This window comes from Talpa occidentalis, unplaced genomic scaffold (assembly GCF_014898055.3).
Source record: "Talpa occidentalis isolate TD23 unplaced genomic scaffold, MPIMG_talOcc4v2.1 talOcc4.12, whole genome shotgun sequence".
Taxonomy (NCBI): domain Eukaryota; kingdom Metazoa; phylum Chordata; class Mammalia; order Eulipotyphla; family Talpidae; genus Talpa; species Talpa occidentalis.
This window is the reverse complement of record NW_023601212.1, coordinates 71,559,197-71,582,994: the sequence shown is the minus strand read 5'-3', so window position 1 is coordinate 71,582,994 and position 23,798 is coordinate 71,559,197. Positions and strand designations below refer to the sequence as shown.

The 23,798-nt window shown below is 46.8% G+C and overlaps 1 protein-coding gene across 2 annotated transcripts; it reads left to right on the top strand.

The window, feature by feature from the left end:
• The first annotated feature begins 190 nt into the window (after positions 1–190).
• Positions 191–23,318, top strand: CHST12 (carbohydrate sulfotransferase 12). Of its 2 annotated transcripts, none has more exons than XM_037506704.2 (2): positions 191–238; positions 18,049–23,318. In XM_037506704.2, the coding sequence occupies exon 2, from the start codon at positions 18,135–18,137 to the stop codon at positions 19,392–19,394; it is 1,260 nt and encodes a 419-aa protein (XP_037362601.1). In that variant the 5' UTR covers positions 191–238; positions 18,049–18,134; the 3' UTR covers positions 19,395–23,318. The 2 variants fall into 2 exon arrangements, with proteins under 2 accessions (XP_037362601.1, XP_054549525.1); XM_054693550.1 differs by lacking the exon at positions 191–238 and adding an exon at positions 15,673–15,763.
• Positions 23,319–23,798: the final 480 nt, after the last annotated feature.

Below are 23,798 nucleotides of genomic sequence, written 5' to 3'. Positions count from 1 at the left end.
CCGTAAATACGGCGCCACATGGCACTGACTAGGGAGGGCGGGGTGTGGGTGGGGTGGGAGGGCGCAGGCGCATTAAGGGTGGGCAACCCCTCAGCATCCTCGGCCTCCCCCGGCAGCCGCGACTTCTCGCGAGAAGAGCAGCAGGAGGCGGGGCTCCGGCGGCGGGGGCGGGGCTCCGGCGGCGGGGCGGCCTCGGGAGGGTCCGCGGGTCCCGAGGCGGCGACGGCGGCTGAGTGAGGTGAGGGGTGCGGGGTGAGGGGCGCAAGGCCAGGGGCGCGAGGCCAGGGGCGCGGCTGCAGGCCTGGGTCCCGTGCAGTCGGGCGGGGGTCCTGGCGGCGGGAGTCGCGGCGGCGATGGTCCAGGCAGGCGGGGAGGTGTCCCCTCACCCCTCCTGGACAGGTCCCCCGTGCGACCCGGGCCGAGCCCCGCGATCGGCCGCTGTGTGACCTTGGCCCGACTCGCACCCTCTCTGAGCCCCGCTCTGCGCGGCGGTGGTCTCGTCTTCAGGCTGCCGGGAAAGCCCGGGGGATGCGGGGGCGCCCACTGCTGCACCCGAGGTCCGTGAGTGGCCGCGAGTGGTCACGCTGCAGGCGGGACCCGCACTGGAGACTGTCGCACGGGCTGTGCTGGAGGACTGGCGGCGGGGGTGGCTGCCCTCTCTTCACGCCTGCCTGTCACTTCCCTTCTTTGGCTACTCAGATTCTGGAAGGAAAATCAGTAATTGTTCAGAGACGACAGAGATGCCGCAGTGCTCCAGAGAGCCCTTTCATAGAGCCTCCCTGGCTGGGGACCGCAGGGTGGGACGCTGGGGCACTGATTCCCAGCTCCTTGAGGAGGGCGTCCCTGCCTTCCAGTTCCAGAGACCACCAGGTGTTGGGCATTTTCCTGCAGCCTCAGGTTGGCTTCCCCTGCCCCTGACCACAGACCACTAACTGTGGACCCCAGCAGATACAGGCAGGTCATGGCGAGCATCACTCAAATGACCCCTTGCTCCAGAAACAGCAGTTCCGCCTCTTCAGCGAAAGGAAGCCATGCATTAGTCACTAACAGTAGGTCTTATATCTTCTGTTTGGGCTCCTAGCCACCACGACATCGCTGGCAAACCATTGGCTCGAGTGGAGGTCTCCTCTGGCGCAGAGCACAACAAGCCATAGTGTTTCTGTGATTATTAAATTATTTATTTTATAATTTGATGCCAGAGAGACTCAGGATACCCAGGATGAATGAGAATGTGAATGTAGGAGGAGTGGATGCAAGAGCATCTTTAAAGGTACTGTCCCCTAAAGTGTGGGTTCAGGCTGAGAGTGGCTGGGGATACCTCAGCTGGTCAGTACTTGCCCCAGTTTAGCTCCTCTCTGTAAACATCTGGTGTTGGGAATGTGAGTCAGGACTGTGGCTGGGCAAAAAGGGGAGAAAACTGGAATATTAAGAAATCATTAGTGACAGCTGCTCTGCTGTGAATTAAGAGAATGCTTTCATGGAACTGAATAGATACTTAAATTCTTGCAAATTAGTTTATAGGACTTTGGGGTGATGCTTTCAGACCAGCAGTATGGTTCACTGTCCCTGTGTGCCTCATTGTGTGCCTCTTTCATCAATTCAGCAAACACTGAGCTTCTAATCATTTGCAAAATGCCAAGTTGGGCTCACTGCTGGCAATATGGTTTGCCTGACTATTCTACATGTATTGGAGCTGTTTTCAAAGTGTGAAGAAGGGATAACTGAGGTTATTTTTTGGTGTTGAACCGGTTTCCCCAATAGAGATGACATATGAATTGAACTTTGTAGGATGAGTGAGGATTGGGAAGAACATTCCTGGTGGGGGAGGCAGCAGGGTGTGGAGGTACGGAAGTGAATGGGACTTGGGGCAGTATGCCTTTATACTCGTTGTGGGGGTGTGTGTTGAGGACTGGGGTGGAAGTTAAGCCAGAAGGAGGTTTCTGACTGTGAAGGATCTTGAGGGCAGGGAGTCTGGATTCTTGTCCCTTTGCTGAGTGATCAAGCTTTGGGGTGCATTAGATCTGTGTTTCAGAAAGTAACACTAGTGAGGATATGGTGGATGAATCTGGGGTATGGGAAATTGGGTAAAGTTGTAGGGGTTTGGGTCTAGGATAGTGGTTGAGAAGGTGGAAAGGGGCATTAAGGTGGAAGAAACCACAGAGCAGTAGATGTGGGTGAAAGAGAAGGGGGAAAAGTATTTCAGAGAGGATGGGATGTAGTAAGCCTTGCTGCGTAGGGGGAGAGAGGTGCATTGCTTTGCAGAACCAGGATTTCTTGCTTGGGAAACCAAAGATGGAGCTGGTGCCTGTGATGTGGCTACTAGAGTGGATTTGAGAGGGTGAGGCAGAAATGCATTTGATTTTTAGATTTTAGGTATTTGTGGGCCATGGTGGTTGAGATGTGAGCTTTAGAGAAAGAGTGCGTTCAAGGACAGAATTGGGGATGCCAGTGTGAAAGTGCTAGATGGTGGGAGAGAAGTATATATCTCGCTGCTGTTGGGCATGTAATTCATTGCCCTTACTGCACCTTCACCAAGGCCAGTGGGTGACTCTCTTCTAGAGAGGTCCCCAGGCTCAGTGCCATTTGTGGAAAAGAGACTGGTTATTAATACTACTGAGACAAATACACAAATAGTTATAATTTAAAAAACACATCTTTCATTTGGATTTTTAAATTGTTGTCCTTTTCTCTTCAGAGAGTGGCAGTTAGCTTCACACCTACTTAATGGGTCTGTGGCCACAGCCAGGGCTGGTGGTTCTCATCACTTGCCAGCAGATGTGTGCCTATTGATAGCTCATACACTAACTCAGTGTTTCCTGCTGTTAATCAAGGAGGTGGCTTCTGAAACTGTTCAGAGAACTTTAAAAGTATTTCAGAGAGGATGGGATGTAGTAAGCCTTGCTGTGTAGGGGGAGAGAGGTGCATTGCTTTGCAGAACATAACGGGATGGAGCCACAGGGGCCAGTCTGGCTCCCAGAACACTACCAGCTGGCATTTTCCCTTCAGGCAGGAGGATAGACATATCTTTGGGAAATGTGAGTGATCCAAGAGAAAGAACCTAAAAACAGTGACATCAGGGGTACCCAGGAAGGAGGCCCAGCTGATCCTGCACTAATGAAGCTCAGAATTAACAATTCACAGCTTCCAAGTTCTTTTAATCCCCCATATTTTAAATAGGAACAGATGACCAAGGACATGTGAAGAAACCTGATTTGGAAGATAGAGACCTTAACACACCCGTGAAGGCATTAATGAGTGTGTCTTAAAAAGCACACTGGCACTAATTTACACCATGCATGCCTACTAGAAAGCATGTTATGAAATTACAGAATTCTGGGACAAAGGTGATGGTGCTAGTCCCTAGAAAGAATGAAAACAGGCCATCAACAGGGCTGTACAGAATGAAGCAGAATGGCTTGGGGGCTTGTCTGTAGCAGCATGAGAAGCTGGATCAGAGAACATGGCTTTCAAAATTTTAAAGGAAAATATTTCCACCCTGAACTGCACACTCAGGCAAGAGAGGTAGGATAGAGGGGTTTTCAGACACGCTCCAAAAACATACCTCTCATGTGCTTTAAGGAAGTGAATGGGAGGCATGTCCACCCCAAATGGGGTGGTAAATGTAAGGGACAGAGCTGGAGTGTGCAGGGGTTTCCTCAGAAGAGATGTGAGAAGAATCCTCCGGGTGAGATGGGGAAGCCAGAGTGTCAGCTGGACACTGGGCTTGAAGAGCAGACATTGACATCTCATGATGTGAGCTGGCCAGAGGCTCCTTGGAGAGAGTTTTGGGGAAGATAAAATTGACAGGGCACCTGATGCGCCTGAACATCTGGAGAGGAGATTTAGATGGCTGGCAGAGTTGGGGCTGGATTAGTGATAAGTACATAGAAAACAAAGCAATGAAAAGACAAGACTGTTATTAGTTCCAAGGAAAATAAACCGTTGTGTGGGAAAAGAAAAATAATTATGGTGTACTGCAAAGCTCTGCTGTGAATAGCCTTTTGCACAATGATAATAATTTTTGTAAACATCGAATATTCTCTAATTGAAATGATGATATGCCCATATGGAGAAGGTGTGGGAGGAGAAGGGCATCGTATGAAAGAGACTTCATTCTACCTGCCCCTGTGGGAGTCAGAGGCTATGTCCTAAAAGGAACCATCCGATTCTGCTCCCAGGGGCTGTTAGTTGAGGTGGGATGTCAGCAAGGAAGAGATCCAGCTAAGGGGCCTCCCTGGTGGTACAAGGGGTTAAGACACAACCTATGAAGCTGTCAGCAGCCACTGCAGCACAAGTTCGATCCCCAACCAGGGAGGAGACCCACATGGCGCAGCAGACCTCTCCTGACTCGCCCTGCTGCTCCCCTCAGCAGTGTATTTCGGTCAGTCTGCCTATTCTGTTCCCCACTCTGTCTCTGGTGAATCCTCTCACCCTCCGCACCTCTGGCCTGTACCCTAGTTCTTTTATGCATAAATAGATAAATCTTTTTTTTTTTAAAGTGATCTAGATAAAAAGCATGAGGGAGAAGAATGGAGCTGGGTAATGGAAAGAGAGCCAAGGAGCTGCCTTTTTTGGTAACAGCCTACTGAGAACAATGGGCCCTTTAACATATATACAAAACATAGATAAAAACAAAGTCACAATAAACACCCTAGTCTCATGAAAGAAGAGACCTTAATGGTGCCTGATTTGTCCCTGGCTGGATCATTCACCAAGCCCAGAGACTTAATTGTTCCTGTTTCCTCTTGGTTACTGTCATTGTTCTCTGTATCCTGTCTCCTGGGCTCTGGTCACATAACAGATTTGGTGCTCTCTGTGGTTATTTTTTTTTTAATTTTATCTTTTAACTTGCTATAAGGGATTTTTAAACATAGCCAAAAGTAGAGACCATAGTATTATGAACCCTTCTTTACCTGTCACCCAGTTTCAGAAAATATGAAATCAAATCAGTCCTATTTGTTTGTTGGCATACTGGTTCTTTTTTGAGTACCTACAGTATGACAGGTGCTATTCTAAGCCTTGAAGTTACAGCTGTCACAAACAGGTATAGAACCTCCCTTCCGAAACTTACATTTTTGTGCAGATAGACAATGAGCAGATAAACCAGTGACTATATAAGGAATGGAGGCCTGGGTGGGGAGGGTGGGGAAGCTCTTGCTGGGGAGGGGAGCTTTGAATAGAGAGCAGAAGGAAGTGTAGGATTGAACCACAGGATTGGGGGTGGTGGTGAGCAGTTCTGCTGAGGACTGTGAAGGCAGCCCTGCAGGGGCCCCTCGCCCTTGTGCTTGATGAAGAGCAAGGAGGCCACTGTGGCTGGATGGGATTAGTTGTGGGGGAAGGGAGCAGCAGAAGAGATGAGAGTGTGGGACCCTTGTCCTGTAGGGCTTTCGAGGCCATTATAAGGACTGGCTCTGGGAAGCATTGCCCTCTGACTTGTAGTAATAACTGAGACTACCAGGCTGAAAATGGATCATGTGGGCCCCAGGGCAGAAGCAGGGAGATGGGTCACAGGTACCCCAGTGGTACAGACGAGATGAGAGCTGAAGGGGTCCTGGGCATGGGTGGCACAGGAGCCAAGAAAGAGGAGCGTCTGGGAGTCTGGGTGTTTTGAAGTTAATACCTAACAGATTCTTAAAATATTCTGGAGGAAATTTATTATTTATTTTCCCTTGAAATAATTTCTATGAAGCACTCTATGAAGTGCTCTAATTCTTTTTTTTCCCCAAGATTTTTTTATTTATGCATATAAGAGCTGGGGTGTAGGCCAGAGGTGTGGGGGTGAGACGACTCACCAGAGGAGCAGAACAGGCAGATCTATTGAAATACACTGCTGAGGGGAGCAGCAGGTGAGACAGGAGAGGTCTGCTGCGCCATGTGGGTCAGCTCCCTGACTGGGGATCCAACTTATGCTGCAGGGGCTGCCAATAGCTTCATAGTGCTGAGACTTAACCCCTTGCGCCACCAGGGAGGCCCTGAAGTGCTCTAATTGTTATAAGTGAGTTATCTTTTGATTCCAGAGTCAAAAATCATGCAGCAAATATTTGATTGAGTCTTATAAGGAATATAGATATATTAATCATGGTCCCTGTCCTCTAAGAACTTGAAATGCAGTTTGAGATTATGGGGCTGATCCCTTGTCTACCTGTGCAGTACCGATGAGGGCTGAGACACCAGGGACAGAGAGCAGTGTGAGTGGGTAGTGGCCTGTGCTCTGGGCCCACCTCTGGGGAAGACACTTTACTTCAAGGCCTAATGTGGACTTTGTTCGGGTCTTCTGGGGTGAGTCTCAAGTTCTGTTCTCATCAATGTGACCACTTATCACTTGTTTTTATTTGGACACACTGTCAGATTTGGTTTGCGAGGTTAACTGAATGCAAATGCAATGATGTCATTAGTAAATAAACCCTGTGGTCTCAGGTGAAAATGTTTTACTGTGGGAGGTTATAATCCAGCACTGAAGCGTGAATTGCAGGGTGGATGGGGGTGGGGGGTGTGCAGAGAAGGAATGTTGAGACCACTAACAGAAACTCTGCAAATTTCTGTTGACTGCAGTAGTGGGAATTGCAGTGAAATGTTTGCCTTATATAGTGTTTGCAAAGCTGGAAAAGAACTAGGTAGTTTCTGGTCTTTTTTTACAGCAGCACAAATAAATAAAACTTGAAACATTCTTGAACTTCCTATTGAAGGTCATGTTACCGACTTGAGCACTTAGAAGCTTGGTTATTTTTACATGAAGAAACATAGATTCTCAAATGTAATAAAAATCTCAGTATCTAGTAAATACCAACCAATTCTGCATCATTAAATATGTACTGTAGAGGCAGGCAGCATACAGCAACTAGGCAGTGGGCTCTAGGATTATGTGCCAGTCCTGAACAGTTGCTACTGTGTAGATTTGGGCAAGTTGCTGAATTATTTTGCCCCAGTTTTATCACAGTTAATGTGAGGATAAATGCAAGCCATTAGGATAAGGGGGTGATCCCCAGGGAAAGGGGAGGTTCCAGGTTCTCTGCCCCACCTAAGGAAGGATGCAGCTGAGGAGACAGCACTTTTGAAAGCATAGCTCACTATTATTGTAAAATCAATAGAAAACACATTCTTTGCAATAACTGGCTATTGATAGAAAACTTAAGTAATAATAAAAATAACCTATTTACATATTTACCCAAATGACACAGAAACATTAATTCAAAAGGCACCTGCACCCCTATGTTTATAGCAGCACTATTTACAATAGCTAAGCTATGGAAACAACCCAAATGCCCAAAAATAGATGACTGGATCAAGAAGATGTGGTACATATACACCATGGAATATTAGTCAGCAATCAAAAAAAATAAACTCATGCAATTTGCAGCAACATGGATGGAGCTAGAAGGGATCATGCTGAGGGAAATAAGCCAGAAAGAAAGAAAAATACCAGGGCCTCCCCAGTGGCGCAGCAGTTGAGCGCTGAGCTACAAAGCTGCCCGCAGCCTCTGCAGCGCTGGTTCGATCCCTGGCCACTGGCGAGGGTCCCACATGGCGCACAGACCTCTCCTGCTGCGCCCGCTGCTCCCCTCAGCAGTGTGTTTCATCATTCTGCCTGTTTTGTTCCCTGCTCTGGCTCTGGTGTATTCTCTCACCCTCCCGCGCTTCTGACTGTACCCAGTGCTTGTATAAATAAATAAATCTTAAAAAGAAAAAAAAATGGAAAGAAAAAGGAAAAATACCGGATGGTCTCACTCATAGCAGGAATTTAGAAAACCTAAATAAGGGACCAGGAAAAAAGACTAATTATATTAAAGTAAAAATCAAAATCAATAAGCAACTATAAACCAGAGACACACTACCAGGGGGAAGGGGGACAGGCAGAGGAAGGATTAGGGTCTAAATAAGGGGGGTGCATTTGTATGGGAAATATAACCAAAATGAAAATGCATGCATTGTGCAAAAATGAAAAATAATGTAAAAATTATATAAAATAAAATATTAAAAAAAAAAACCCTACCTACATGACACAAATACTTGAGGACCCGATGAAGACAGGAAGATAAAAGTCAGTGGTAATAGTTTAAAGAAAGTGATTTACTGTTTAACAAAAACACATGGCTTATATTTTCTCATTTTCTTAACCTTAGCAGTTCATTAGCAGAGGCCTCACTGTTACTGTTTTTTAGAAGGAAGAATTGAAACTCAAACTTAATATGATGTCCCAGGCCACCAAACTGGCTGGACTTGGCTTCATTGCTCCCTTGCACTTCCTCCCTGTCTCTGTAGGGATTCTGAGCTAGTGAATCAGCAAGAGCTAGTTTCTGGTGTTCATGTTGAAAAGTTTAGCTTCTGGAGATTCATCTAATTAAGACCACTAACATTTTGTTGAACTCAAGTGTAGTGAGGTATAATTTACATGCAGTAAATTGCACATCTTAAGTGTTCAGTTCAATAGATGTGGGCAGACGTTCCCAGCTATGCCATTCCCACTACAATCTGGATTTCCATCCAGAGCTTCCTCCTTCCCCTTTACAGTCTATGATTTCTGTCAACTGTTTTTGCCTTTTTAAAAGTTCCTATGAGTGGATCCACGTGGTATGCACTTAGTATCTGGGTTCTTTTGTTCAGTGCCATACCTGTGGAATTCATCCATATTGTTGCATGTATTAACACACGAATCAGTGGTTTATTCCTTTTTATTGCCAAGTGGTTTTCCATTGAATGAGTGTACCACCGTTTGTTTATTCATTCACTTGTTGATGGACGTCTGGGTTGTTTGCAGTTTGTAGCTATTTTGAATAAAGCTGCTGTGAACATTTTGGAACAGATATTTGTGTGGATACTTATTTCTTTCATGGATCATGAAAGATCTAAAAGCCACCACCATACCTGAGGTCATCTAAGTTTTCTCTTATGCTATTTTCTAGGAGTTTTATAGTATTGCCTTTTGCACTTAAATTTATGATCCACTTTGAATTAATCTTTGTGAAGGGAGCAGGATCTGTGTCCAGATTCCTTTTTTTTTTAAAGCATCATTTACTGAACAGATCATCTTTGCTCCATTGTATTACCTTTGCTCTCCTGTAAAATATAGAACAGTTGACTGTATATATGGGTTTCTGGACTGTATGTCTGTTCCCATTGGTCTGTTTGTCTATTCTTTCACCAGTACCACACTGTCTTTTTAAAAAAATTTTTATTTATATATTTTTTGCATTGTTTTTCATTTTTGTGCAATGTTTGATTTCTCCTCTCAGGTGTAATCCCCATAAAATTACCACCACCAAGATACCCTTGAACAGTCACAATAGTCTCATGTGCGCTTCCCTCCCTTGTTTTGCTTCCTCCCCCTCCCGCTCCCCTGCCTAATGTCTCTGATTTATAGTTTACCTGCTAGTTTTATCTTTTTTTTTTCCTGATCCCTTGTATGGTTTCCTTATATTCCTCCTGTAAGTGGAACCATCTGATATTTTTCTTTTTACTTCTGACTTATTTCTTTTTTTTTTATTTCAAAATATTTTATTTTTTTAAATAAATTTTATTTTTATATTCCCCATACAATTGCAACCCCCTTATTTTGACCCCAATCCCTACCTCCCATGGCCCCCTACCTCCCATAGAGTGTCTCTGGTTCATAGTTTTTTGTTGATTTTGATTTTCACTTTCTTGTTTATTCATTTTCCTGGTCCCTTATTTAAGTTTTCTAGATTCCTGCTATGAGTGAGATCATCGGTATTTTTCTTTTTCTTTCTGGCTTATTTCGCTGAGCATGATCCCTTCCAGCGCCATCCATGTTGCTGCAAATTGCATGTGTTTATCTTTTTTGAATGCTGAGTAATATTCCATGGTGTATATGTACCACATCTTCTTGATCCAGTCATCTATTTTTGGGCATTTGGGTTGTTTCCAAAGCTTAGCTATTGTAAATAGAGCGGCTATAAACATAGGGGTGCAGGTGCTCTTTGGAATTGATGTTTCTGTGTCCTTTGGGTAAATACCTAAGAGTGGAATTGCTGGATCATATGGAAGCTCTATGTTTAGTAGGTCCAGAAATCTCCACACAGTTCTCCATAGTGGTTGGACCAGTTTGCACTCCCACCAACAGTGCAGAAGAGTTCCTTTTTCTCCACATCCTCGCCAACATTTGTTGTTGCTAGTTTTTTTAATATGTGCCATTCTCACTGGTGTTAGTTGGTATCTCATGGTAGTTTTGATTTGCATTTCCCTGATTACAAGTGATGTTGAACATTCTTTCATATGCCTGTTGGCCATTTGCATTTCCTCTTCAGAGAAGTTTCTTTTTAGCTCTTCTGCCCATTTTTGACAGGATTATTTTCTTTGTTGTTGTTGAGTTACTTCTGACTTATTTCACTGAGCATAATCCCTTCCAGTTCCATCCATGTTGCTGCAAATGGCATGAGTTTATCTTTTTTGATTGCTAAATAGTATTCCATTGTGTATATATACCACATTTTTCTGATACGATCATCTGTTTTGGGGCATTTAGATTGTTTCCATATTTTAGCTATTGTAAATAGTGCTGCAATAAACATAGGAGTGCAGGTTTCCTTTCAAATTAGTGTTTTGTGACCTTTGGGTAGATTCCTAGGAGTGGAATTGCTGGGTCATATGGTAGTTCCATTTTTAGTAGTTTGAGGGTCTGCCACACTGCATTCCATAGAGTACCACACTGTCTTGATTACTGTAGCTTTTATAGGTAGTATTGAAGTTGGGTAGCATTGTCCTTCGGTATTATGTTGGCTATTTTGGGTCTCTTGCCTCTCATGTAAACTTTAGAATCAGTTTATTGATATCCAGTAATAAAGTAATTTATGGGATTTTGATTGGGATTGCATTGAATCTATAGGTCAAATTGGGGAGAATTGGTGTTTTGATAATAGTGAGTCTTTTGTGTGAACATGGACTATCTCTTCATTTATTTAGTTCCTTGATTTTATTTATCAGAGTTTTATAGTATTCCTTATGTAGATATTATGGATGTTTTGTCAGATCTATACCTAAGTATTTCATTTTCATAGCTGCTATTATATATAAATGGTATTGTTTTTAATTTCAAAATATACTTGTTCGTTGCTGATATATATGACTTTTGTATGTTAACCTTGTGTCCTTCAACCTTGCTGTAATCACTTGAGCCCTAAAATTTTTATAATTGAGAAATCACTGATAATCTAAGATTTGCATATCATATTTTGAAGGTCATTTGAATGGTCTTAAAAATGGTCACTAAGCATTATTGTAGAATATTTTGTAGAACTTTCCAGAAGCTGAAAAATTTGCTTGATTCTTTTGTTCTATCTGTTCTGACTTTTTTTTTTAAAGATTTATTTATTTATGCATACAAGAACTGGGGTACAGGCCAGAGGTGTGGGGAGGGGGGTGAGAGGATTCACCAGAGACAGAGTGGGGAACATAACAGGCATATTGACTGAGAACACTGCTGAAGGGAGCAGCGAGTGAGACAGGAGAGGTCTGCTGCGCCATGTGGGTAGCTCCCTGGCCGCCTGGGGATCAAACTCATGCTGCAGAGGCTGCGATAGCTTCATTGTGCTGTGGTTAACCCCTTGCACCACCAAGAGGACCCCTATTCTGGCTTTTTCAATGTCTTAGAATAAAACAAAGTCTGACCTCTATGCAGAAAAAGTTCATAGTAGTTTGATTCATAATAGCCAAAGAGGGGGTAATATCCCAAAGGTCCATCAGTTGGTAAATAGGTAAACAAGTCATGGCCTGTCCAAATAGTAGAATAGTATTCAGCAGTAAAAGAAACTTATTATTGATAGCAGCAATAATCTGGAACAACCTTAAAATCATCTTGCTAAGTTTAGGACCCTACATAAGCCTACATGCTGAATAATCCTACTTACATGACATTCTAGAAAAGCAGAAGTATAGCACAGAAAACAGATGGATGGTTGCCTGGAGCTGGGTGTGGGGAGGATGAGGGAACTTTTGGGGATGATGGAAATGTTCTGTATCTTAATTATAGTGTATCTTAATTGTAGTGTGCTTTTGCCAGAACTCACAAACCATGTGGTTAAAATGAGTGGGTTTTATTGTGTGTAAATCATACCTCAATAAACCTGATTAGAAAAAAGAAAAAAAAAAAGGCAGATTTAACCAGGAAACATGACTTTATTAACAAATGGTACTGGAACGGCTGAATATCTGAAGGCAAAAAAAATGAACCCCAACCCCTCTACATGGAATGCCTGTACTGAATAGTGGCTGAACTTCTCCATATTTGGTATATTAGTTTCCATTTCTTAGTGCATTAAGTCCTCACTTAATAGTTGTCCATAGTTTCTTGGCAACTGCGAGTTTAAGTGAAACAACATATTTGTTTTTTTCTCATCAAGGTGGTAACAAACAGTATTGAAAGAAACTGTTACCTGAGGACCTGCTGTACTCTTCAGTTCTCACTGTTTTGATCACTTTTGTCTATAATCCATAGTAAGCAAATGCCCCTCCCTGCTGCATACACACTGTAGTCCAAATGACAAAGTAAATATATTAATCAGGATTCTCCAGAGAAACAGAACCAATATGATGTCTGTGCATATTTGTGTGTGTGTGTGTGTGTGTGTGTATGTATAGAGATTTGTTACGCAGAATTAAGTTACATGATTATGGAAGCTCAGCCCAACAGAGCTGATGTTATATTCCAATCCAAGTTGTAAGGCTTGAGAACCATCAGAACCAATCTGTAATTTCTAGCATGAATCTGAGTCTGAAGAGGCTGGTAATGTCCCAGCTTGAAGACAGGTACAAGGAAGTTCTCTCTTCTCCACCTTCCTGTTCTGTTCAGGCCTTCAACAGATTGGAAGAGGCCCACTACCAGACTGGGGAGGACCATCTGTTTTACTCAATCCACCATTAAATTCTTAAGCTCATCCAGAAACACCCTCACAGACATGCCCAGAATAATGTCTAATCAAACATCTGGGCACCTGCGGCTGTCAGGTTCACACATGAAATTAACGAGTGAGCACCATTGCTTGATCTTCCTACAGCTGTCAGTTCTGCTGTAAAGATGTGGAAAATACCTCGTTGTGGGTCCTATCACGGTTTGGCCCTGTGGTCCTCTCCTGCAGATCGGGATGACTGATGACATGTCAGGCGACATGTACCTGCATGTGAGGGGTGCAGCCCTCCGCTGTCTGCCGCAAACCACTCTGTCTTCCCCATCATTTTTGCCTGCTCTCGCGTGAAGTCTCCTTCAGCCCAGTGGCATTACTCGGGCCATCAGCACAAGGTTTTTGCCTCATGGGCTGCTGCATCTGCCCCTGGCATCATACCCTGCCAGTTGTGTGCGTGAAAAGCAATGTTTAACCACTCTATCTGGAGCTAAGAGAACTCTGCCTGGCCATCGTGGCTGGTTTATGCCTAACTGGATTCTTCTGTCACTTGTGTTTATGAGGGTATTTGACAAAGCCCTTGTAGAAAAGCTGCCCCAGGTGAGGAAGCTTCTGGTTGAACTCCGCTGTCAGTTCTCCCACTGGAGGCTGAAACCTGAGGTTGCCAGGCAGCAGCCATAGTAAATTGCTCAGGTGTGAAGCCTCTGCATGCTCTTCTTTTGCAAAACTTGTAGGACTTTGTATTGACTGCTGTTTGAAGTAGCAGGAAGTTTACATTGGGAAATAATGCTTTTCTTGTTTGAATGTGAAGTTTCCTTTTGAGATCAGTACATCACTCCCTGACATGCTTTAAAAAACAGTCAGGATCATGATTCACGTCTCAGCCTTGCTTCTTGCACTTGTCTGTCCACACTTGTGCTACTCGCATCCCCCGAAGACCCTAAAGTGTCACACAGATTGTCAGCTTGAGCTGCCTGGGTAATGGGTCACAAATTCCTAGACGTTCCACTCCCCATAAAAAAGTTAGATTTGTTGGCCATGCTGGCAGTTTCCCCCCCTCTTTTCTTCCTCTGCAATTCTAAGAAACTGAACTTAAGATCACGCATGTTTAAAGTAGCCACAGTGCTGTCCTTTCAAAGGAAATGGCTCTCAAGTCTAGTTAATACATTCAGCCCATCTTGTTTCCACAACTACCGTTTATGCGGCTTGTTTGAGGTTGGAAATGACAACACAAAGGACTGTCCTGGCACCTTGATGTTAAAAATGAACCGTAGCCTCAGCCTCATTGGTAACTGGCCTCGGCCAGGCGATGAGGCGCTCAATACCTTGACTTGAAAAGGCCTGGAAAGGGCTGCAACCGAAGCAAACCTGGTTCCCTGGCTGCACCCCAGAGCAGGACAGGCTTCCAGGACTGGTCTCCACACTGAATGAGCAGACTCACAGTGTTTTCATGCACCTCTCCGCCACCCTCATTATACATGAAAAGAAATTTTCATGTTTGGCTAATAAAAACACTTTGGGCACAGCCAGCCTCTTGAACTTTTGTGTAAGGTTATAAAGGTAGGTTATGGCTCTGACAGTCGATTCTGATTTTAGCCTCCGCTGCTCTGTTTGCTCTTTCTTATATAACACCTCCTTTCTTTGCCCCCCCTCCTGCCTTTTGCTTCATTCATTCAACAATACCTCTTGGCAATTCCAAGTCGACTATTATTGCTCTAATTCATTCTTTTCTCCCCATTTTTTTATTATAGTAAAATACACATAATACAGTAACCATTTTTAAATGTACAATTCAGGGGTTTGTAAGTGCATTCACTTTGTTGTGCAGCCATCACGCCAGTCATTTACAGAACTTTATTTTCCCTAACTGCGCGCTGTCCCCAGGAGATGGTAGTGCCCTCTTCCTCTGCGTGGAGTTCATGCTGAGTAAATGACCACATTATAACCTGGGAGTTTTCCCTGCAGCTCCCTGCTGCGGGAGGCCGCACTGTTCACACTGAAGGGCAGTCTGCATGATGCAAGTTATAAGTCTCAATATAAACCAGTTTAATCAACTTGCTCATTTTTTGTTCAAAACTTGCTGGTCTATTCTACTGATATGAAGGGCCCTGGCAGGACTTTTGGGACCTGAGAGCTTCTCTAGGGTGAGGAAGGGGATGCACGTGGGCCCGAGTGGGGGCTCCTGGTTCTTCATCTTGAGTAATCAGCACTGACCAGTCACACTGAAGTCGGTCATGGACTAGGAACAAAACTTTGATGTGAAATGTATTAAAGACTACAGGATTGTGATTTGGCATGCTAATACCACCACATGAAGAACAAATTAGAGCAACTCTAATTAAAGATCTCTTATTAGAAGACATGCTTTCTTTGAACTTGAGAACCATATTCGGGACAGCTAGCAAATATTTGATGAGTCCATCTCACCCCTGTCAGGGCACAGGCTGGGAGCCAGCACTTGCTGGGGAGCCTTGAGCGCCAGCCTCAGCCCCACCTTGGTTCTGTCTCCAGCAGGGCTTGTTTTGCCTTAATCACTGCTCTCAGCTTCTTTTGGCTCCAGCACTAGAGCCTTTGTCTTGTGGGGTCCAATAAGCCTGCAAACCCTGGCCTAGGAGGGACAGAGACACAGAAGTTAGTGTCTGAACTTCCAAGGATCGAGGTCTTTCCATGTTCACCAGATTGAAGCTTGAATAGGAAGAAACTTGCACATGTGACTTCAGTCCCTGGGGAGAGCTGGGAAAATTTGGGTGTGCCTGTGTAAGTGTGATGTGTGATGTCCTGTCGTGACTGGCTCATAAATACTTCTTACATTGGCATGCCACTCAGCTTCAGAAAGGGAGGAACCGCTGTTGTGTACAACAGCATAGAGGAATCTCCAAGTAATTGTGATGAGTGGAAGATCACAGATCAAAGTAAGTACATGCCATGTGTTCCATTTATGTAAAATTCTAGAAAGTGCAAACTAACATAGAAATAGAAAGCAGATCAGCAGTTGCTGGAAGGAAGGACCAGGCTGGGGAAAGGTTTGTAGTGGCACGGGTCCCCTTGTGGAGTCGGGGAGATGCTCACAGTCTGCCTGTGGGGATGGGGGCCTGAGTGCACATACCTCAACTCAGCAAACCAGGCATGTTAAGTAAGTGCAGTATTTTGTGTATTATCTGTACCTCAGTAACACTGTTTTAGAAGAAAGAACATTTTTAACAGTAAGAAAGCTGAGGGAGTGGAGAGGAGGGGAACTGGATTTTTGTCAGATCTGAGGTCAGATGTTGATTTGACATCTCTGAGCCTCAGATTCCTCAACCCTGAGATGCTGAGGCTGCGCTGAGAATGTGTGTGGAGGGCACGTGTGGAAGTGAATGTGCGGCACATAGTAGTAGCTTCGGACAGCAACTGCCATTTGTGCTATTGTTATTATCCTAAAAATATGTCACCATATCTTTTCCTGGCAATTACACTGGAGTCTTAACTAAATTATCTGTAAAGAGAGGGGTTTTACAAAAGGTTGGCAGTGCTGTATTTGTTAATGTGTGCGTGTGGCCTCTCAGCTGAAACGTTAGCTAAGTGCTGGGTCAGCAGCCCGGAAATGGTCTCATCTGCTTCTCACACTGCAGGTACTCAGAAGATTCTTGACCGTGGCCTTGGGTGTGACTCTGATTTCAAGTCCACTTTGCTTATCAATGTTCATCTTTTTTAAAAAAAAAAAGATTATACAAGAACCAGGATACAGGCCAGATATTTGGGAGGGTGAGAGGATTCACCAGAGACAGAGCGGGGTAACAGAACATGCAGGCTGATGAAATACACTGCTGAGGGAAGAGCGGGTGAGACAGGAGAGGTCTGCTGTGCCACATGGGACCCTTGCAGGCCAGCTGGGAATGAACCAGCGCTGCAGAGGCTGTGGACAGCTTCATAGCACGGTGCTCAACCAGCTGCACCACCAGGGGAGGCCTTCAGTGTTCATCTTAAAGTGGGAAACTAATCCCTCAAATCATTTGATGTTTTATTTTTCCTGTTGTTGCTTTCTCAGCTCTCAGCAAACTTTTTTTTTAAACGTCATCTCAAAAAAATGTTCACTGTCATATCCTTAAGAAGGTGTGATCTTGAAAAACTTCATGACATGGGTACTTAGGATCTAATTTTAAAAACAAGTTGTAAAAGTGTATAATTATAACTGTCCTCTGGTCTATAGCTGCTATAGCGTTGCCGTCCTCATTATTCACACCCAGACACCCAGAGGGAGCTGGTCACACCATCTGGCAGCTGTGTGCAAAGCACACTGTTTCACCTCTGTCAGCTACAGCTACATTAGCTCTTGTCTGGCCTGAATCTCTCCAGACACAAGGATTGGCCTCCCTGTTCCCCAAGAGCTGGCTGGGCCTGGTGGTTACCCCTACCCATGGAGTGAGGACCCCTACACTCACATTGGCATACTTCTGCTTGTTTTTGAAGATCAGGCAGCCCTTCCCCATCTTCAGTTGTAGAACTGCTGCTGCTGCTTGGCTCCTCCCCAGGGAGCACTAACAGTGCTAGAGCCCAGAGCCCTCGCGGGGGCCCCCTTTCAGCAGCTTGATGGGCCTCTACTCCCACTGACCTTGTGCTCAGCCCTGATAATGGTGTGGGCTCTGCCTCTCCACCCAGGGAGCAAGGGTGCATGGCCACACTGTGTCTTTACCCATATGCTGGGCCCAGGCTCTTGCAAGTTTACCCGTAAGTGTAAGTTTGGGAGAGGTAAGTTAATATTTAAGTGTATACAGCAAAAGGGTTTTTCTGGGTGTGGGTTTGTCTTTATCATTTTTAAACCGTAGCTTGTACTAAGCTTTAATATCCATCACCATTTGTTTGTTTTGACACCTTGCGCTCTCTTCATTGTCCACACGTCTTCCCCAGAGCCCCATGTGCCTGGTCTGTTAGGCTCCCCACTTCTCACTGTCATGATAAGGGTCTCTGCCACCTCCTCAGTCATACTCATCCTTTCTGGCCCTTCTAGGCAGTATCAGGCACATCACTCAAAGTTCTGGGCTGCACAGCCCAGCAGAAAGACTTTCAAAGGGACTGGGGAGGAGTTGGGAGGGAAGAGGCAGGGACACCAAAGGAGACAGAGGATGCAGGACATCACAGCACATGGGTCAGTGCCCCTGCCGTGAGAGGAGCCTCAGTGGACCTGGGTCCTTAACTTGGTCTTTCATTGCCTTTCCAGGTTCCCGAGAGCCCACCATCCCATCTCTACATGAGGCTGAAGTGAGGGTGTCTAGGAGAAAGGGCTTTGCCCTGCCCAGGGCCAGAATGACCAAGCCCCGGCTCTTCCGCTTGTGGCTGGCCCTGGGGTCGGTCTTCATGATCCTGCTGATCATCGTATACTGGGACAACGTGGGCACTGCCCACTTCTACCTGCACACAGCGGTCTCCAGGCCGCACTCTCCAGGGCCCCTCCCCACCCCGGGGCAGGGGCCGGAGAAGGAGCTCTCAGCTGATGTGGATGAGTTTTTGGAGAAGCTCCTCAGTTCTGACACGAAGCAGAATGTCCTTTCCAGTAAAAAGACGGAGCAGCCGCCACCTCCCGTCTCCGGCAGACCCGTGCTGGGCAACATGGAGGAGAGCGTGCGGGGCTACGACTGGTCCACCCACGACGCCCAGCAGAACCCGGACCCCGTGGAGCGGCAGGCGGAGAGGAGGAGCGTGCTGCGGGAGTTCTGTGCCAACGCCAGCTTCGTGTTCCCGGCCAAGGAGCGCTCCTTCGATGACATTCCCAACTACGAGCTGAACCACCTCATCGTGGACGACCGCCACGGCGTCATCTACTGCTACGTGCCCAAGGTGGCCTGCACCAACTGGAAGCGCGTGATGATCGTGCTCAGCGAGAGCCTCCTGGACCAGGGCGTGCCCTACCGCGACCCCCTGGACATCCCACGGGAGTACGTGCACAACTCCAGCACGCACCTGACCTTCAACAAGTTCTGGCGCCGCTACGGGAAGTTCTCCCGCCACCTCATGAAGATCAAGCTCAAGAAGTACACCAAGTTCCTCTTCGTGCGGGACCCCTTTGTGCGCCTCATCTCGGCCTTCCGCAGCAAGTTTGAGCTGGAGAACGAAGAGTTCTACCGCAAGTTCGCCGTGCCCATGCTGCAGATGTACTCCAACCACACCAGCCTGCCCGCCTCGGTCAGCGAGGCGTTCAGCGCGGGCCTCAAGGTGTCCTTCTCCAACTTCATCCAGTACCTGCTGGACCCCCACACGGAGAAGCTGGGGCCCTTCAACGAGCACTGGCGGCAGGTGCACCGCCTCTGTCACCCCTGCCAGATCGACTATGACTTTGTGGGGAAGTTGGAGACGCTGGACCAGGACGCTGCCCAGCTGCTGCGGCTCCTCAAGGTGGACAAGAACCTACACTTCCCCCCCAGCTACCGGAACAGAACTGCCAGCAGCTGGGAGGAGGACTGGTTCGCCAAGATCCCCCTGGCCTGGAGGCAGCAGCTGTACAAACTCTATGAGGCAGATTTTGTTCTCTTTGGCTACCCCAAGCCTGAGAACCTGCTTAGAGACTAGAGGCCTTTAGGGGGACATCCTGGACACCAAAAAAAAAAAAAACAAAACAAACTGTGCTGATGTTGTGACTTCAAATGAAGGGTCTGCTGAGCCATGGCCATATTCCTGAGGGCGGAGTGACCAGTGACCACACATATTTTCCTAGGACTTCGCTTCCTTCCCGGTTTGGCACTTTGCAGTTCCGCAGTGCTCCTGGAATTGGCCACACCCACACTCCAGTTTTTAAAATAATCTACGATTTTGCAATCTAGACTCATTGTTGACTCCACTGCCTCTATTCATTGAGTACAGTGTTAATATTGTTTTTTTAAGATTAATATATTTCAGATATTTAATATGGAAAGTGGCGAGGAGAATAATGGAGTAAAGAGTCGCATCTGCTCTGCCTGCCCTGGTGCTTATTCTGGTGGTGAGATCGCTGCAGGAGTGGTGATGGCTGACAGCCAGGCCCCAGAAACTCGACTCTAGGAAGGGAGATTTGAGGTTTTCCTGGGTTGTCTTCAGCAAAAAAGGAGCATAAATTTGAAATCAGGCCTTACCTGTCTCTGTAAAAAGGTAGCAGACAAACCCTTCAAAAGTGAAAGCCCTTTATTGTGTGATAGAGCTGCACAGGGAACATGGTTAAGCAAGGGTTTGGTATTTGAGATCCAGTCAGAGGAAAACTGTCCTTCCAGGTCACAGTTAGAGCAGCGGGGTTTTAACTCCAACTGTCCCCTTTCATTTTTAGATCAGGGCTGGGTGCAGGTAGGAATTCACCCTAGGGTCCGTTTCTCCGGCATCAGCAAGGTGAAGCCCAGAGTGATTGGGCTATGGCGTGGCTGCTTGGCCTCAGCTCCATGAGGATCCCCTTGAGGACGTGACTGCACCTGTCACCATTGTCTGTTCTAGTCTCGGGAGACTCTCTTTCAACATCTGGGTCACGTTCCTTTGCAGTTTTTGCTGTGAGTCTGTAATGGTGAGGAGTTGACAGTGATTGTGTGGTTTTTGGGTGTCACGTTTGACCTTGTCTTTTTTGTCTGTAGCATTTGGTCAGCAGTGCCCACAGAGGTGTGGGCAGTGCACTTAGAAAAACTCCACTTGAGTCTGAGTGTGCGTGTCCCTGCTTTTCCTGGCTCAGAGGTGGTACTGAGACTCCCTTCCCAGACTTGAGACTCCCTGGTGTTAGAAACCATCTGCTTTCCTTTGTATGAAGCCCTCATTTTTATTTATTATTTATTTTTTTAAAAGATTTATTTATTTTTATACAAGAGCTGCGATACGGGCCAGAGGCACGGAGAGTGAGAGGATTCACCAGAGACAGAGCAGGGAGCAGAACAGGCAGACGACAGAAATACACTGCTGAGGGGAGCAGCGGGCATGACAGGAGAGGTCTGCCGCGCCATGTGGGATTCTCGCCAGCTGACTGGGATCGAACCCACGCTGCAGAGGCTGCGAACAGTTTTACAGTGCTGTGCTCAACCTGCTGCGCCACCAGGGAGGCCCCCCTCATTTTTATAAAAACAAAACACAGCAAAGATACTAAACCCAAGGAGTCCAGTTTTAGAATAATTAGCTGCAGGACCACTGTCGTCTGGCTCTCTGCCTGGACACCTGTTCCCCCAGAAATTGTCTGTCACTTGTACACCAGCTGGGCGTTAGATCACCAAGTGGACAAGGTGGCTCTGCCTTCTGGGAACTTCGTGATCTAATGTGTGAGAGAGTGGGACCCCGTCCTACACCAGTGCCTTCAAGGACAGTGTGTCAGGGGAGAGCATGAAGGCAGGCCTCCTGAGAAGGAAGTGGTCTTTGGGCTTGACCAGAAGGGTGGGTGAGGTTTTGTTGTTCAGGGTAGCGTGGGTAGCATCATGTATGGGGATGGTAGGTAATACCTGCTGGCATTTATTGCTCCTTTAATCTCCTCTCTGAGATTATTAGTGTCTTCTCTAGTGACACAGCAAGCAAAGACTAGGGAGAGGCAGGACCTGGAACTGGGCGCGACTGCAGCCATGGTGGGTGCGCTTCATCCCCACCCACAGGGACCTGCCAGGTCGCAGGCTCTGAGAGGAGACGGGGTGTGGAGTCTGGCGCCTTGACAGGACAGGCCAGCAATTGAAATTTCACTTAAAAGGCAGCAGCGAGGTGTTGAGGTTTTGGGCTGGAGGAGTCTGGGTGCTTTGGAGTCTGTCTGATGTGGGTGTGTGGAGTGAAGGGACAGAGAAACCAGTCAGCAGGCAGCTGTAGGCACCCGCAGGGAAGGGGCCACACCCGGGATGTGGGGTGAAGAAGATGTGGCAGGGCCTGGTGACTGGAAGGGCAGGTCCACTCTGGGGAAGAGGTGCCACCTTTTCCTTCTGGCCTTTTCTCAGGTATGAGGAACGGGGCTGGGAATGCCAGAGATGGTCATTACTTAGCAATACGTTTCCCTGGGGGCAGGGTCAGCCAAGTGCTTGATTACAGGGAGGCTGCTTCATGCCTCTGCAGGGCAGGGTCTTCCCTGTGAAGGAAGAGAGAAGCAGGAAGAAATTAGGAAAATGTAGCAAAGACCTTTCTTCTGATCAGTAACTTTTTATAAACCACTCTGTGTGAAACACAGATTTGACCGGTGCCTTTGTCCTGCAAGTCACATGTCACAATGTTAGAAGTGAGTTGAGAGAATGTCTTGAGAAGAGCGCATGGAACAGTTTCATCTGCCTTACGGATACCTAACACTGTGGGTTTCACTCCTGTGTTATAATTTTGAGTAATGTATTCTTCCGAAAAAGCCATGATGTTTAAAGTAACCACCTCATGATTTCACAGTACCTCTTACCCATTGGGGTGAGCCTGGCACTCCTTCTGTGGTGTTCAGACAGACCTCAGACACACCAGGCAGTGAGCAATTCAAGGACAAGACGCGTCTCATTTGTGGCTTTATCGCTGGGTCTTCTCAGTGTTTTCCTAGGTTGACTTTCCTGAGTGTCAGGGACACATTTGCAGGGCTGTTGGAGGGCTGTTGGAGGTCCAGGGGCTGGTTGGAGAAAATGCCAGGTGCATCCACACACCCACCCATGTGCCCTTGCCAGGTCCCAGCTGCTGCCTGAGGCTGAGGTCCAATGGCAGAGAAGGAAGACGGACTCGAGGGAGAGAGGGGAGTCTCCCTCAGCGCCTTCCTGGGCCGTGTGCCTGGGAACTCCTATTCCTCATTCTTTGCCCTTTGCCTAACCACAGAACAATATCTTGTAGAGAAGTTGAGCTCTATATCGTTTTTTCTGCTAAGAAATACTATTAAAAGTTTTTAAATTGATATTGTACAGTTAGATAATTTAACCAAACAATTCCATGAACTTAACATTCTTGAACTGTTTGCCTCTGGCCTCCAAGTCTCATCAGTACATTTACCCCCAGTCCTAATGATGCTGTGGTTTGTGGCACAAAATGATGTGCCGGGTATCCTTCCTGCGTCTCCAGCGTAGTGGCCAGCGTACTATGCCCATGTACAGTCAGGCAGCGGGGTGCGGGGGGCTCGCCCCACACCTGAACCGGCGCCAGGCCCCACCTGTCCTGGACTTGGGCCTCCAGCCTAGGGCGCTGTGCATCTTGTATCTCACCAGGTATTTGGCAGGGTTGTGGGGCATGTCTGGAGGGTGTGTGCATGTGTGTGGGGTGAGTGTGCATGTTATGCTGTCCTTCTTTACGCCTCTAATGTCTGCTATCCGTTTTCATGCGTTCATTCAGCATATTCGCATAACAGCTTCTAATGAATATGTAGGTGAGTTCTGCTCTATTGCTTTCATTATGTTTTGAAGGAATTTCCACTTTTGAAGAATTTTGAGTTTGATTTTTTTTTTAAAAGATTTATTTATTTATACATGCACTGGGTACAGTCAGAAGCGCGGGAGGGTGAGAGAATTCACCAGAGCCAGAGCCGGGAGCAGAACAGGCAGAAGGACCGAAGTACACTGCTGAGGGGAGCAGCGGGCGGCAGGAGAGGTCTGCGCGCCATGTGGGACCCTCCTCCGGTGGCCGGGAAGCAGCCAGGGATCGAACCGGCGCTGCAGAGGCTACGGGCAGCTTCGCAACCCAGCGCTCAACCGCTGCGCCACCGGGGAGGCCCTGAGTTTGATTTTTTGGCAAGGGTTGCGTTCTCACTCTCTCTTCCCAGAGAGATTAGTATGCATGTGTGTGCTTTGGCAATGGTTTGGTGAAGATGAGGCCATCAGAGGCGCTGCCCCCAGTCAGGATGGTCTGCCCTGCAAGGCTCTGCCCTCTCCCCTGAGGTGACAGGGAGGCCTCCCCCTGGGATGCGGGTGGACAGCAGTGACAGCCTGAGGGTGAGGGTGGTAGCTCTTTGAACACCACAAGACAGCAGCTGCGAGAACTAAGTGTCCAGCCTGCCTGCCCTCCATGACTCTGCTTATCAGGTCGGTGAATGAACAAAGAGTGATG

Excerpts from the sequence above, each read along its gene's own strand:
- CHST12 (XM_037506704.2), top strand. The coding sequence starts at position 18,135 with ATGACCAAGCCCCGGCTCTTCCGCTTGTGGCTGGCCCTGGGGTCGGTC.